A 17,255-nucleotide genomic window follows, 5' to 3' on the forward strand; every position below is an offset into this window, starting at 1 on the left:
CCTCTGGACCTTCCTTTAATTCTTCTAGAGAAAAAGCGGTGCCTCACAGACAGGCCCTGTGCTGTGAGGCAGCTGCTGTCTGTGAGCTTGCTCTGCTGCTCTCTGTCCATGAACTCTCCCTGACCGCTGTGGAGCCACTGGCTCCAGGCTGGCCGGGTGCACACATAAGCAGCGCTCTGCCTGACTCAGCAGACTACTCCAAACTTACTGCCATTTGTAAAAACAAAAATAACCAAATGTCCCACTACTCATAGCCATTTCGGGCAGTCTGATGTGAATGATAAATTAGGAAGGATCCTCTGCTTAGAGATCTTGGTGAGAACCTTCCTCTTGGCTACAGGGAACACATTTAAGTTCACTTGAGGAACAGACACTCCAGGACCAAAAGGTCCGAGGCAGGACAGGGCAGGAGTTCACTAGCCTGGTTGGAGCAAGACACCAAGGAAGGTTTCATTAATGGATTGGAGATGAGGCCAGGGAGATGTGAAAACTGAAGGCTTCTCTTGGGGCTTCCAACCTGAAGAGCCCCCCGCTTTCCTTTAATTTCTGTCTGTAGAGGTTCTGACTGGTCCCACTGACTTCCTTTCTACATGTAGGCCCAAGAGATGAAGGGAGGCCAGGAGTGTCCACACCTGGGCTGACAGTATCCGTTTCTAGCTCTTACATTTTTACCCTCATTACTCGAAGATGTTTGATTGTTTTGCCTCTTAGTGAAAAGTGTTTTCATTTTCTGCTGGACACACAGCAGGAGTACATTTCCTAGCCTTCTTGCATCTAGGTGAGGTCATGTGACTCATTTTGGTTAATGAAATTTAAGCCTGGATCTTGGCTCATTTCCTGTCCATGCTGGACACAAAGAACTCCAGTATGGTGGAGACCCATGATAAAAGGACCCAGATCCCTCAGAGCCAGCCTCTAGGAGGGATGCTCAGAGAGCTGTGGGACTCAGATGAGATGTGACATGAGCAAGAACCTTGCATCTGGTTGTTAAGCCACTTAGCTTTGGGAATCATATGTTTCAGCAGCGAATGAGCATTGCCTTGGCCAACACGGGCTCAGTGTCCTGAGATAGTCATGTATGTTCCTCTGGGCCTCACTTTCTTCAACTGTAAAGTGAGGATAATAATAGCACACATCACACAGGAATTGTTGGGAAAAGCTACATTTACATTATATGTGGAAGTGCTTTGTAACCTGCATGGTGTTACATAAATGTTAGTTTCTGTTAGTTTCCTTGTGTTCTCCAATTTAGTAAATGATAAAATAACATTTACTGAGTTTCTCATGCCAGAATTCTTAGATTCATTCTTTGTCTTCTTTCTCTCTCACACTCCACTTCCAATTCAACAGGATACCAATTCCTGGTTCTCCCTTCAAAAAATATCCCAAATCAGACTACTTTCACCATCTTTACTGCCACCACTTAGTAGAGACGCCCATCACCTCTCACCTGAGTTGATGCCCTGTCTCCCAACTGGACTTCCTGCCTTTATTCTTGTCCCTTAAATGTATTCTCCACACAATAGCCAGAAAGATTTTTCTAGAGACTAAGCCAGGTGATGTTTGTCTCCTGCTCTAGACTTTCCAATGGTTTCACCTCATTCCAGGATAAAACCCAGAATCTTGCTGTGACCCACATGGCTCTACCTGATCTGGGCACAGAGGCTCATTCCCTATTCCTCTCTCGCAGCTGTCCTTGCTTGCTCTGGTTAGCATGCCCTTCCACCTGGTATTTGCATACTCACTCCCTCATTTCATGCATGCCTAGGCTCAAAGGGCATTTCTGAGATTGCCCTGCAGGTATTAGAGCAACTCATTTCTCAGCTCGACAACTCAAGAGCCCCTTATGCTGCCCCCCCATGGCACCTACCAACACCTGGCATAGCACTGAATAGTATTTTTTTGAATATTGGCTGTCTCCTCAACTGAAACAGAAGTTCTATGGGCACAAGGGCGTTGTGTTGTTTACCCCTGTATCTCCAGCACCCAGAAGAGGGCCTGACATAGTAGATTCTCAATAGATATTTACAGAAGACATAAGTCTATCACATCTTTCTAATTCCCACATCAATGTCTCCTTCTTGAGCTTCAGACCTGATTATTAACTCACTCTAAATGACCAATATTTTGAGACTAGTTTTCACTTATAACTTCATAGTATCCATCTTCATAAATATTAGTATGTGATTGATTTTCAGCAAAATTGAGCAGAAAGTACAGAGATTCCCTATATCTCCCGCTCTCTCTCTCTCTCTCTCTCTCTCTCTCTCTCTCTCTCTCTTTCTCTCTCTCTCTCACACACACACACACACACACACACACACACACACACACTCCACCACTGTTACCATCCTGCACCTTAGTGTATATTCATATAGTCAATGAACCTACATTGATACATCATTATCATGCAAAGTCTATAGCTTACATTGGGGTTTACTCTTGGTGTTGTACCTTCTATGGATTTAGACAAATGTCTAATGACATGCATTCACTTATAGTATCATACAGAGTATTTTCACGCCCTAAAATTCCTCTGTGCTGCACCTGTTCATTCCTGTCTCCTCCCTAGCCCCTGGCAACCACTGATCTTTTTATTGTCCCCATAGTTGTGCCTTTTCCAGATGTCATACAGTTGACCCTTGAACAACATGGCTTTGAACTGTGCAGGCCCACTTATCTATATATAAGTAGACCCGTGCAGTACAAACTCAGGTTGTTCAATGGTCAGCTGTATTTTTGATTTTCAGTTGGGAATCATGTATGCAGAGGGCTGACTTAAGTTATACTTGATTTTCAACTGCACAGCACATTGGTGCCCCTAATCCCCACCATGTTCAAAAATAAAATTATACGGTATATAGTTGAAATTATACAGTATGTAGTCTTTTCAGATTGGCTTCCTTAACACAGTAATATGAATTTAGGGCTCTTCCATGTCTTTATACGGCTTGATAGTTCATTTCTTTTATCACTGAATAATATTCCATTGTTTGGATGTACCACAGTTTATTTATCCATTCACTATGTAATTACTTTTTAACATGGGTTTAAAATTTATTAGGAGAAGGACCTATATATTATAACATATATTTTCTTTACTCCTCCCCCAACCTCATCTAACGGCCAAATATAGGCCCTTTAGGGAGAATGAGTCCTAGTAAAAGTCCTAGTCAATTTGTGATAACCCCCGATGTGCCTCCATATAGTGAACACATTTTTCTTGTATTCACATTGTGTATTGGTTTTGACAGCTCCTGGATGGTGTGAGTATCCCACCTGAGCCTTAAAACCTGCACAAAATAAAAATACCACTGCCACACTTACCTTAGTGCTGCTCTTTATCCACTCTGTATCTATTTCTGTATCTAATTTCTTTTTACGACGAATACGATGAGGTTTTTTCCCTTCTGTCGTGGGCTCCGTTTGGCTCAATAAATTAAATGTGTGAGTAAACATATCTGAATCTCTGAGTATGGCTTTGGTAGAAAAGAGAAAGAAAACATAGATCTATTTCTCAAGAGAATTTGGGGGTTTGGGACATAGGCCATATTCTCCCAAGTAAGGAAAGCTGCCAGGAAAGAGCAAGAAGAGAGAGCTGGGTTGAATTTTGAACTCTTATTTATTTACTTATTCATTTAACACCTGTTTATCAAAGGCCTGCAGTATGCCAGCCCAGTGCGAGATGCCAGATACCATGTGAAGACCACCCAGTCCAGACTTGGGATGTGAGGGGTGACACACTAGCCCCAAGACAATAACAAGCGTGGCTGCCAACTCAATTAATTAAAAAACAGGCTAAAGTGGGGAGTCATTACAAAAGAAAACTTACCTTAAACATATTATTTGAACTTAAAACATAAATCTATATTAACACTCTACTTCAATGTAGGGCAAGGTCTTTTCTTGGTGTGTGGGTCTGATGATGGATTCTGTGATCATTTTTGCTCAAACCACACTCATAATTTATTATATCTAATTTTCAATTTCGGAAAATTCTAAATAGTCTGAGCATAGAATTATAGAGTTTTAAAAACATTTCTATATATTCTCCAATCTTTTAGATATGGTGCATATATAGTTCCAAGCACTTTTTTTTAAAAGCTATTTTTTATTGGGTCTTCTTAAAGCATTCAAAGCACAATTTAAATTCTTAAAGCATTAGTTTTCTTAGCAACAAGCAGTTTCTTTTTATTTTAATTTTTGTCCATTTTTTTTCCAACTGAAAAAATGGAACTAAACTAGTAAGGACAGTTGAAGAACAATCCCTCCTCCAAGTGACTCTGGGTGGATGTCTGACAACCAGTGGGCACAACAGTGGCCAGGGCAGTGGGGAGGAGCTTCTAGCACCTTATCAGCTGGGAAGCTCTTCACTGGAAGGGGCACCTTGGTACCCTCCACAACTAGGTTAGGAGTGGTTGGTTAAGAGAGCTTAGTTATCCCTTGTCATCAACACAGTGTTGGAGGAGGTCATTGGGAGGCTGTTACTGCTGATTGACCTGGGAGCTGGACCTGGACCATCAGAGGCTCCTCACCCCCATCTCCTGTCCTTAGAATGAGATCTCTGCCCACCGTTCCCACAGCTGGAGCTGCATCTCAAGGATCCAGCCTTGAGAGAATAATGTGTTGTGAGACCATCTGGGCTGAATACGTGACTGACACAGGTAAGGCCTCTTTATACAATTCAATCTTTGGATATGGAGATCCAATTGTCTTACTACCGACTAATACAAGACTTGCATATTAAACCTGCCCTGCTTGGGGCTAAGCCATTGTGTAAGTTTGGTGGGAGACAGGGCCCTTCCACTATAGAGACTGAAGGTGGCAATTCCTTCTTCTCCCTGCCCCTGATTTCCCATACCAGGGTTCAGTAACTCCACTGAGAACATGAAACCTAGACTTAGAAGGCCCCCACTTTTCTTCTCTAGACACATTGAACATGCCAAAAGGATGAGCCTTGGACATGGCCTGAGAGCTTTTGGACATGAGTGTGGCTCATGTTCACCCGATGACTCTCTGAGCTTTACTTTCTTTATGCTACTTCACATGGTTATGAAAATTAATTTGAACAGATAACATATGTGAAAGTACCTAGCCCATAGCGATTATTTTGTACGAGTTAGGTCAGGGGCTAAATTGGTATTGGAGAACGGGAGCACTTCCTCGAGAGAGAATGTGAGGCTGTGTCCTGGCTCAGTGAGAAAAATACTACGCTTGATTCCTTTTGTTTGCCATTGTTATCATTGCCATTTCTGTGTTAGTTGGATCTGGTTATTTGAAAGATATTCCATATGGTGGTTTTGAGTTTCTAAATTAGGTAGCCTTTAAGCTTAAGCTCTTGGTTCAAGCTTTCCATGATTAGACTCCAAAAACTGGCAAGCTCCATGATTGGCAAATCTTAAAAGCTGGACCACAAATGCCTTCAGTATATGGTAAAAGGGCTATTTCTTTCCCAAAGCTTATGTTAATAATGACTTATTAGACCTCCCCAAATCTAGGAATTATTTCTGTGTGGTCTCATAGCATCCCCTTCCCACCATATCACTTAACCATACTATATGTGAATTTCCTGCTTGCTTGTCTATTTTCACCACTCCCACCAACCTGCACCCCACCACCAAAGCGTAATCCCGTTGAGATCCCAGACTGTGTCCATCTTTCTCCATATTTTATCCCTGGCAGCTAGGACCTCAATAGACCAGTAGGTGCTCAAATGAGGGAATGAGCACTTCTGCCTCCTTTGCGGACATGGCAGAAGGTGAGAGGCAGTGGAATGCACACAGGAGAGCCAGTCAAGGATGGAAAATGGTAGAGAAGTCCTTACTTCCACGTTTCTCCATAATCCAGTGAATTACTTCCTTGTACTTTTCAATGTTTGTCTTCAACCTGAAAGGAATGTGAGTTATCTTTAAAAACTGAGACTAAATTCCTGTTTATATGTCGCACTACACAGTGTAGCCAGTGCTAGAACCTTCCAAGTCCTTTTCATAGGTGGAATGTAGGGCTGACGGCTCTTTCAGACCCAGCTATTCTTACAATCAGAGCTGAGGAGTAAAGGAACAGCACATGGCATGGGCTTGGTGCTTCTTTCCTTGCCTCTAATTGGCCTTTAACCTGGGCACCTGGGCTGACCCCCAAACTTTTAAAATAAATTTAGTGAGGATCAGCTTGAAGGCAGGGACAAGGCAGAAATGCCAGACTGGCTCTATGAGTTAAGCTTGATTTTTCTATGCCTTGTGCGTATCCCAGTGAAAGTGACATTTGGAAACAGCGTGGAAAAACAGCATTGTTTGTGCCATTGGAAACCCCTTTGCATTTAGCAGGAAGATTTTCAGTAATCCCATTCAGAATGACTCACCATGAAAGCCACACCAAGGCACAGCTTTTCAAAATACTCAAGCCGCCAGGCCCTTTCATGTCAATACACAAAGCAAGTCATCCTGGCATGTCAATGGCTTGGGCTGTTGTCCTCCCAAATAAAGGGACCTCCAGGGGTAGCTGTGTTTCCTGGTTCTCAGATCAGAATATTTTTGAAAGGGAATGTGTCAGGAGTGAGCATCCCAGCTTAATTAGATCTGGAGGAAGGCCTTTGACATGACAGATTTTAAGTTTTCAGTTAAGATTCCTTAAAGAGTGCATGATAATTCAACCCAGGAAACAAATTGCTGGGAAGGGCTGAATGAATTCACTTGGCAGAGAGCTAAGGTTTACTACTTGTGCTTTAAAAGCAATAACGGAACCTGAGAATGAGTTCTTCATGGGCCATGTATACGGAATGTTTTCATTTTATTTGCTGGCACTTTGAATGGAATGGAAGCAGTTATCTAGCCTACTATTACCTGTGAGAGGGTGAGGACCGAGGAGTGGGTGGGGTGAGACCTATTCCACAGGCCAAGAGAGGATGCCAAATACTAGTATATGCAAGAGTTAAAACTCCAGTGAAGGGTCCAGATAGAGGCACCCAATGCCCTTCTTTGTCCACTTTTGCAAGCTAGTGGAATCTTACTAGGTAGCTCCTCAATGGCAGCGGCTCTCACTACTGTAAAGATCAACACACAGATCAGCGCAGAGTAGGTGCTCAGGAAATATTTGTTGAGTGCAATCAGATTAGAATGAGCACCAGTAATAAGCTTAAATGGGAAGGAATGGGGGTAGAATGTCATATATGAGGTAGAATAACTTTTGGGATGTTTTCGGGCATTTGTTTGTACAGTTGTATAAGGATCTGAAAGCTTGGATGTTTGCTTTCCCCTTTTCTAGAGAAACCTCAGAGGTCTCTGGCCCCAAGACACTATGAGTCCGAAGCTGAAGTTGCTGGCAATCTCTCTTCCTGATTTTTGTAAAAGCTTCGACTCACGAAGGAGATTATACAGGACACCCCATCCCTCACAGCCTGTTCCTTGGCGCCACTGCCAGAGGTCAGTGAACCTCATGGCTTTCCCTCTCCAGAAAGCAGGAAAGAGCATTGGCTTAGCCCAGGATAAGGCCAGGAAATTTCTTGGGCAGATGCCTGGGATCTCCATTCCCTGACTGTCCCCTCTCTTAAAAGGCCCAGAGTCCTGAGCCTTGCTCCCCAGACTTTTATACAAGTTCATAGTCTCTTCAAGACTTTCTTGCCATGGATTTCCAACCTTTGTCATTGCCTATCTTTGGTCCTATCCTGTATCTCCCATGCTTGTCAATTTCCTTGCCCTTGTGCCTGTCTTGTGCCTGCTTTTTGACTCAGGGACCTTCTGGCACTGGCCTTCCTCTTTCCTCTGGTGGCCCAATTTACATTGCCCCACTGCTACCTTTAACCTACCTGAACCCACTGACCAATACCTCATCTCTCCAGCCACTTACAGAATTCTCAGTTTCCTTCTGGTTTCACTTTCCAGTTGGCCAGTCAGGGGAATGTCAGTATCCTCTTCCAGTTCACTGTGAGCAGCCTGTTTTTTGAGCACGGTCTTGAATACTGTGTGATAGGAGCTCTTAAAAAGCTACAAAACAATCAGAGAATAAGATATCTGGCTAGCAAGATTTGTTTTAAAGAATATTTCCATTATTGTCATACCCTCTACTCACTTCCCAACTCCCTCAAGATTTTTTTCTAGCAATCTTTTGAGAGAAGAAAACTATGCTCATTTAAAAAAATAATTGATTTTTAGAAAGAGAAAAGGAGAGATAGGTAGGTAGAGAAACATCCGATTTGCCAAAACTGCAACTTTAGCATACTGGGTGATGCTCTAACCAACTGAGCTACCTGGCCAAGGGCAAAATTTTGCTCTTTTTCCAAATGTGGAGATGGCTATAGAAAGTAAAAATGCTTTCATGCTTTAAGAGCTGAACAGGCTTTCTGAGTTCTAGGAATGACCAACTTCCTAGCGGTTGGTTATTTATTCAATGTGAACAATGACTGTCTTCAGAAAGCAGTGTGGCACCTGGCATGTTACTACAGTGGACAATCCTGTGTTTAAAGATTCTTCCGAAGTAATGACATTGCAAGCTGCCTTTTTATTTTGTAAACGATTGTTCTATCCCAAGTCCATGCTGTTAACTAGGACTGACCCATAGGTGGGTCTTCACAAGCGTTTCCTTTTTTGGGTCCCTTTTGCCAGAAGATGGAAGTTGGCTTGCTGTTGAAGAAATCCATGGATCTGTCATGTTGCCCTGCACACCTAGAAACTGAAGTTGTCATTATTGTTGTTCAACATCTGATAATGTTATGCCATTAACTTATTGGTTTTTAATAATAAGCGGAAGACTTAGAGTTGCATGTGATCTGGGATCTGGGACAGATTTAAGATAAAACTGTGTTTGGCCAGTTTTTATAAGCTATGGAGAAAGCTGGGATGCCTCAGATCTAGCTTGTCTGATTCCCAGCCTTTGCCTATTGCTGGTATTAAATTAATTAAACAAGGAGGTTATTAGCCTAGGGTAGCACTAAGGCTGTGGTGTCCTACATAAACAACCAAAATCTAAGCCTGTCAATGCCCCAGGGTTACAAAATCAAAACCCAAGGACAACCAAACACAAGCAACCAGCTAGCTTTAAGCTATGGCCAATCAATAATTTCCTTGCTTGCTTCCGCTTTTCTCTCTAAAAACCTCTCCCCAGCTCCTGTCAGTGAAGCATTAGCAACCACTTCTGGTTTGATGATGACAATTCCAGTTGATGTATGCTCAAATAAACTCTTAATATGTTTAAATATACCTCAGTTTACCTTTTAACACTGGAATCGGTGTTTCAGGCCAGGTTGAGGTTAAGGCCCGTGGTGTCTTGCCTCTAAATTCCTCATTATTGACAATCCCGCTCTTGGGTGGAGCAATTTCCTATTAGGCTGGTGATCTCTCAGCATCTTCTTTGGATTCTATGTTTTATTCACCAGAAAATACAGCGCTCACTGTATCCACTACACAACAGACCCACTGGGTGGGCCTAGTTGAAGTTCTCATCCCACTTAGGCTGTGCCACCCCATTCGATTTAGCCAGCATGGACACCTTGTGAGGTTGGTCCCATTTGCTTCCCCGGCCTAGTAGAACTATCCTCATCATCACGGTAGGTATGTTGGGCACTCCAGTGATGAGTTCTCTCATGCCCAGAGATGACTCCTGGGTGAATCTCTGGTTCTTGCAACCAAAAGAGTTTGCATAGCAGGGTTTGTGATTCATGGGCATGTCATAGAAATAAAACAAACAAAGTGAATCAAGAATAGCAAAGTAATTGAACTGTCAGAATAACCAAAATATTGATTGATAACCCCGATCCAAATGGGAGGACTTCAATTCCTTCTCCCTAGTTTGTAACCCAGTGGCTTCTGGTACCCCCTCATAGGGGCCTCAAAAGTCTTTCAGCTGTAGGTCTCCTGTGACATTCATTCCATTCTTCCTGTCCTGCTCTGGTCCCACCTGTTCGCATCTGCTGCTGAAGACATGGCTTGGAGACGTACTGCTTAGCCTAGCTGTAAAGCTGCCTATCACGAGAGCGCCAGTATCTGTTGTCTCAGCATCCTCGTAAGCTTCTGATCCTTGGGGACAGAGTGGTATAGACAGCAGGGGGAATGTATCTCCCAACTCTATGCCATACTTTGTCACCAGGGCAAAGCCCCTGAGATGACGAGGCGAGGTGCTTGTGATTGGAGCTGGCCTGCACAGCTCACCTGTCACACGGAACCCTCCCAAAGTGCCATGCTCATGCAGGAGCTCGCACAGTGACAAAGGAGACTCCCCTCTGCCTGTGACCGCAGCTCCGCCCATACAGCAAATCCTCAGTGGGCAGGCATGCTGACGGTTTCTGAATGATTCCAGTTTCTAAATCAAACAATTTCTTTAGATTTTCACTCTTGCTGAAAAATGTTTCTAAAATGCCAGAGTTACTTTCCTGTCTTAGTAAATGCTATGCAGTGAATCTAAGCTCTTGTGTAATCTTTTTTCTCCCTTGGGTGTGGTATTTCAGTACTTGAAAAGCAATTCTTATTAATACACAGGGTGGGTTAAAAGTAGATTTACAGTTGTGAGTATGCAAAACACAGACTTTATTCCTGTATGACTATTAATTATTTTTCATATGAACAACTATAAACATACTTTTGCCCTACCCTGTAATATATATAGAGTCAAGTATGAAATTTAAGGCTAAATATGAATTGAGACCAGAACATTTCCCAATTAAAACAAACAACTTAGTTGTTTTTCTTTTTTTGCCTTTTCTTTTGTAAGTTTAGAAAAATACATCTGCTTAATATTGATTTCCTGATTTCCGGGGATACACGATTTCAGTATTGTGATTGTAGTCAGTACCTACAATCCTGAGAGGTTTCTTAGCCATAGCGGAGAGGATGCTTCATAACGCTTCAGCCTGAGTCAACATGTGTGGTCAGTCTTGGAGGTTTGACACAGGGAATTAGAGCCACTAGGCTGTGCCAGCGGGGAAGAAATTGATGCAATAAAGACAATACCACATACTACAGAGGTAAGGCTTGCTCATACTGTCATGACGTCCATCTCATCTTGGTTACTGGGCACCCTTGGGGAAAGGACGCCTGCTGACCCTCCAGGGCTGGTTCTGTGCCCCTCCGAAGGCTGTGTTAGCAGCACTGCAGACCCCCTAGGTGGTTCACTACTGTTTGTTGTGGTGTTTGCTTGCAGAGGGGGCCGTTTAAGGTTTAGTTTGCTAGGCTGCCCCATTCCTACCCTTTGGTTAGAAACACCAAGCTTTCGTTAAGCGTTTTGCTGTCTGTGCTTGTTTGGTTGTTGGTTGCTGTCTTTGCTGGCACCCAGCCTGGGACACGTGAAGTAAAAAGAAAACCCAGGAAACTCGCTGCCATGTCATTCATGAAGTCCCCAGGTTCCTAGCCAGTCGGCCTTCTCTCTGCCTTTCAGAAGTTTCTTATGCTTCTTTTATATGTAATGTCTAGGGTTTTATGCTGTACTTAGTGGGAAAAGTACATCTATGTCATCTTTCCAGAAACTAACTTCATTTTTACAAAGGGTTTCTACACAGAACGATTTGCCTTGAGATCTAGATGATTTATGTTTTGTTTGAACTTTCCTGATTTCAAAAGCAATCTTTTTTAAAATCCTCACCCAAATATATATTTTTACTGATTTCAGAGAGTGAAAAAGGGGGTGGGGGAGATAGGTAGATAGGTAGGTAGGTAGGTATTTAGAGAGATGAGAGAGAAACATCAATCGGTTGCCTCTGTTACCCAGACATGTGCCCTGACCGGGAATGAAACCCACAACCTTTTGGTGTATGGGACGATGCTCCAATAAACTGAGCCACCTAGCCAGGACTCAAAGCAATCTTGAGGATATTTGTTTAGGTTACCAGCAGGGCCCTCTGAAACTCAGGCCCTGGAGCAACACATTAGGCTTTCTACGACCCCCTTTGGTTGAATGTGCATCATTGACACGTAGGTCTGTTATAAGGAAAGCTCATTTGGGCTGTGCTAACAACAGAGTAAAGCAAAGAATATCAGGGCTCATGAGGCAGTGCCAGCTGACCTGAGGCTTCCTGCCCCAAATGGAAGCAAGGTGGTCTCAAGTTTTTATCCAACTTACACTGTCATCGAGGTCCATGCCATCCAGTATGTCAGGGCGCTCATTTAATAGAGTCTCATAGAAGCTACTCGGAGGTACCGACTTCTTGGCTTTCAATTGGAAGGCAAAGCAAAGGAAAGATATTTGGAAGAGGAATGAAAATCAAAACAAAAATAAAATAGATTTACAGCATTTACTCTTGCCTCTTTAAATAAAAATGCACACACCATCAAAAAGGCTTTATATGAATTTGTCAAATTTCCTAACATTCAACTTGAAGATATTAATACAATAGGAACAAAAGGATAAGCTTCAGTGGCTGACTTAGGAAAGTGAGTGTGTGCTCCTGGTGTCTGGTGAAGGTTTATCTGACCAAAGGTCCTGAATGAAGCAGGCAGGTAGCTGGGGAAGAGCATTTCTGCCAGAAGGTCAGCAGGTGCAAAGGCCCTGAGGTGAGAGTGAGTGGGAGCGTGGTTGGCCTATTTCACAAACCACAAGAGGGACAGTATGCCTGGAGAGGAGTGAGCATGAAGGAGGGTGGCTGGAGGGGAGAGAGGGGGCAGGGCCAGCTCACCCAGGATCTTGTAGGCTGAGGGAAGCACTTTAGATTTCATTCTGAGAGAGATATCTTCTGAGTGTGATTGTCTCTTGGAAATCCTGAAAAATATTCCTACCTCCTGCCAGTTTTGTCAAAAATTGCCAATTTCTGGAATTGCATATGGTTCATAATTGCAAATTAAAGCATAAGAGATGAATCCCAAGCCAGTGAACTGTAAAAAAGGTCTATTGGAGATAACGAATGCCTTTGTTCTCAAGGTCAGCCACAGCCTTGGTGACTCTCTGGCCAGGAAAGGGGCTTCAAGTTTCCAGTGTCGAAGGGGTGCAAACTGAATCAAGGAATTGATAATTACAGCTTAGGTCTTGCTTTCCTGCTCCTGGGAAAGTGTGCACCCTGAGGCAGAACTGGCAGGAAAGGCTCTCTCTGATAATTGGGCCCCCGGGGGGTTTCCTGGGCCTGTAGCTGAGCTTCAGAGTGGCACCCACCCCTTCGAGCTGGGCCATCCAGAGAGGCCTGAGCACCCTCCCGGCTGGCACAGGGCTGACTCATGTTGTCTGATTTTGTGTCGCTATTGTGCCTTTGGGGATGGAGAAGGGATGTCCTTTGTGATCTCCACACATGTTATTTTTGTACTTCTTCCTAATTTTGGTTCAGAATAAAAGCTCGGACTCTGTTGGGCTCCTGGTGGATGGAGAATTCCACCCAGTTGGGACTGCCTGTACGCACACCAGGCTCAGGGCCCTTTCTGCCTACAAACCTCCTGCACCAGCTTTGGTTTTTTCCTGGCAGAAACCTGCCCATCTGCGGTGGATCCCGGGCTAGACAGCGCCCCCCGTACCCCGCACACCCCCCCCCCAGCGGCAGTTCTTTTCTGGAGTTCCCACAGGAACACATCATCCCACTGTGGTACTGACAACTGGCAAAAGCTAGGGCCTCTTTCAGCTCAGTCCCCAAAACACTGGATGTCCCTCAACTGGACACGGCTAAGAGAAGTTTGAAAAAGCCATCCAGGAAAACCCAGCAAGAACCCAAGGGAATGCAAGTCAGGGAGCTCCTTTGGGTTGTCACGGGAGAGGAGACGTGAGGAGCAGCAGGGCCAGAGTGGCAGTGCCTCCAGGGAAGACTTTGAGCATTGCTGCCCTAGACTGAGAATAAGAGTCTGGCGCTGGCCCTGAGAGTGTAGCCAATCCCCATCATTTGCGATTGCCCTACTTGAACAGGCTTTATGGAATAATACACAGTTAAGTTGAGGGGGAAAGGAGGTGTTTATCAGGGGAAGAAGGTGACTTGGCAGTCCTGAATACTGAACAGCAGTATTCACAAGTGTCTGACTTGACATAATTAACCTTACTAACATCAATGACATTGTTGACTTGTCAAGACAAGCACAGTAAATACACAATAACAGGCATATCTGGGCCTGAATGAGAAGGAAAAGCTTATTCCTCATCAACTTTCCCTTTGAGGATTTCCGTCAACCCCTGTATTTGTTGGCGTGAGATCATTATTTTCTCCTGAAATTGCTTTATGGGAGGCTTGGTGAGGTGGGGGAGGGGAGTGTCAGCCTGTCACACAGGACCTGGTCACTTCCACATGGCATGCAGTCCTTTCCCTCTACTCCCCTCACCTATGTGATGGGGACAAGAAGCCTCCTCTTCAGGATGGCTCAGAGGAGCAGTGCCAATGTAGGTAGGTGCCTGGCATATAGGATTCCCTAAAGTGGAGTGTGTCTTCCCCACGTCTGGTTAAGAACAAATCTTGGGGTAGCTGGCAGCATGTGCCCATGCGAGGTCAATGCAGCCCACTAGCTCCCCTGACTTGTGTACCAGGCCAGCCCTGGCTGAGTCCTTTGAGGGGCCCAGGTTGGGCAGTTTGCTGGGTACCTTTGTGGCCAAAATGGACATAACCAGACACCTGGAGAGGAGACTCCACCCACGAATGGGTCAGTAACACTCCAGACCCAACTACAGAGGCAGGAAGATGGCTGCAGTGAGGGAGAGAGCATGAGTGAATGAGGGAGCAAAAGGGGAGTGTGTGGACGTGTGGGGTGTGTGCGTGTGCACACGAGTGAGGGACAGTTAGATCCCGCAGGACTTTCAGGGGCAGGCAGACTGGGCTCGCCTGGCCAGGCAGCCTCTGCTACCATTGCAAACAATCCTGGGGTGGCTGGCTCTACCACAGAGGCCATGCCTTCTTGAAGGGGAGAGCTGCTGTGACTGAGAGAGCAGCCTTACCTCCACCCAGGATGCCCTCAGACACCACCCAGAACTCTACAGCCACCTCCGCCAGGGACCTGCTGCCTTGGCTGTAGTCCCACGGTCACTGAGACTCCAGCCACCCTGGCCACAGGCTCCTGTGAGTTCAGAAGCATGCTACCCTCTGGCTGGCCCAATGCTTTAGCCCAGGGTGCCATGACCACTCAAGCAGCAGCCGCTCGAGCAGCCTGCCTCTGAGGAGCAGGAGCCTCATGCAGCCTGTCCCCATCTGAGGAGCAGCAGCCGCACAAGCAGCACACCTCCTCTCCCCCCAGCCAGAGGAGCCACCACTGCTTCAAGCAGCCATGCAAGCAACACCAACCGGAGGAGCTGTGGCCAACTGAGGAGCAGCCACTGCCACGACCGCCCAAGGAGCAGCCCCCACATGACTTGACACCTAGTTCCTTTGGTGAGAGCAAAAATGGGGAGACAAAGACACCCCCAAAGGAAAGAAAAGGAGGATTGCCAGAAAAGGAGCTAAGTGAAATGGAGGCATACAATATGTCAGAAAAAGAATTCAGAATAAGGGCCATACAGTTCATAAACTGAATGGATGAAAAAACTAACAACTTATGTAAGACTCAAGAAGAAATAAAGAGTAATATAGCTGCAATAAAAAACACTATGGAAAGTTTCAACAGTAGACTAGGAGAAGCGGAGAACTGAATTAGCAAATTAGAAGACAGGGAAGCAAAACACATCCAAACTGAACTGCAATTGGAGAAAAATATTAAAAGACAAGAGGAGAGCCTAAGGAAGCTTTGGGACAACATGAAACAAAGCAACATATGAATAATAGGGGTACTAGAATGACAGGAAGAGGAACAAGGGTTAGAAAACTTATTTGAAGAAATAATGTCAGAAAACTTCCCTGATGTGGGGAAGAAAAAAGTCACACAAGCACAGAGAGTCCCAAACAAGATGAATCTGAAAAGACTCACACCAAGACACATTGTAATTACAATGGCAAAAGTTCAGGACAGGAGAAACCAAGATGGCGGCATAGGTAAACACCGGAGTTTGCTGCCTCACACAACCACTTCAAAAATACAACTAAAAGACGGAACGGATGTCACCCAGAACCACAGGAAGGCTGGCTGAGGGGAAATTCTTCAAGTAGAAGGAAGGAGAACAGTGTGCCGAGACTCAGAGGAGGCGCAGTGCGGAAAATACAAAGGTGCGGAGGTACGTGCGGAGCGGGCTGGTGGCTGAGGGCACGGTTGTCGTTTTCAATCGGGAGGGAGTCTCAGACTCTGAGCTCCAGTTCTGGGCGAGTCTCTAGGGACCCAGACTCAAACAGGAGAAGCGGGACTGTCTGGCATCAGTCGGAACGCGAGGGCAGCTTTCTCTCTGAGGTTTGCAGCGGATGCTGGAACTCTGAGAGGCAGAGCCTCTGAGAACGGACCTGAGAGCAGCCATAACTGCTCGCTCCACCTGTCCTGTTGATCCGTGGGACCCGCCCCGCCCAAGCCCCGCACAGAGCCATTTGCCAGATAGCCTCAGGCAAAGGCTAGATTAGCACCTCCCCAGAGGACAGAAGTTCTCCCACTGCAGACACAGCTGATTCTCACAGCCAGTTGGCCTGGAGGTCAAATCCCCCTAGTATTAACTACAACAATCAAGGCTTAACTACAACAAGACTGCACACAAAGACCACTAGGGGGTGCACCAAGAAAGCATAAAAAATGCGGAGACAAAGAAACAGGACAAAATTGTCAATGGAGGATATTGAGTTCAGAACCACACTTTTAAGGTCCCTTAAGAACTGTCTAGAAGCTGCCGATAAACTTATTGAGATCTACAAGAAATCTAATGAGACCCTCGATGTTGTGATAAAGAACCAACTAGAAATTAAGCATACACGGATTGAAATAAAGAATATTATACAGACTCCCAGCAGCAGATCAGAGGAGTGCAAGAATCAAGTCAAAGATTTGAAATGCGAAGAAGCAAAAAACACCCAACCGGAAAAGCAAAATGAAAAAAGAATCTGAAAATACGAAGATAGTGTAAGGAGCCTCTGGGACAGCTTCAAGCGTACCAACATCAGAATTATAGGGGTGCCAGAAGATGAGAGTGAGCAAGATATTGAAAACCTATTTGAAGAAATAATGACAGAAAACTTCCCCTACCTGGTGAAAGAAATGGACTTACAACTCCAGGAAGCGCAGAGAACCCCAAACAAAAGGAATCCAAAGAGGACCACACCAAGACACATCATAATTAAAATGCCAAGAGCAAAAGACAAAGAGAGAATCTTAAAAGCAGCAAGAGAAAGAAACTCAGTTACCTATAAGGGAATACCCAATATGACTGTCAGCTTATTTCTTAACAGAAAACTTTGCAGGCCAGAAGGGGAGTGGGCAGGACATTATTCAAAATGATGAATGCCCAGAACCTACAACCAAGATTTACTTTAT

The 17,255-nt window shown here is 44.8% G+C and overlaps 1 protein-coding gene across 1 annotated transcript in view; it reads right to left on the bottom strand.

Annotated features, from left to right (window-relative positions):
* The window catches only part of ERICH6B (glutamate rich 6B), a 65,184-nt gene that overhangs the window by 23,337 nt on the left and 24,592 nt on the right, over positions 1–17,255 (bottom strand). The window contains exons 4-7 of the mRNA XM_023749098.1: positions 9,889–10,007; positions 7,843–7,979; positions 5,825–5,886; positions 3,328–3,479 (exon numbers count right to left, since the gene is read on the bottom strand). Coding sequence (XP_023604866.1) covers positions 3,328–3,479; positions 5,825–5,886; positions 7,843–7,979; positions 9,889–10,007 — 470 coding nt within the window. The remainder of the gene's footprint in view (positions 1–3,327; positions 3,480–5,824; positions 5,887–7,842; positions 7,980–9,888; positions 10,008–17,255) is intronic.

This window comes from Myotis lucifugus, unplaced genomic scaffold (genome assembly GCF_000147115.1).
Source record: "Myotis lucifugus unplaced genomic scaffold, Myoluc2.0 scaffold_7, whole genome shotgun sequence".
Taxonomy (NCBI): domain Eukaryota; kingdom Metazoa; phylum Chordata; class Mammalia; order Chiroptera; family Vespertilionidae; genus Myotis; species Myotis lucifugus.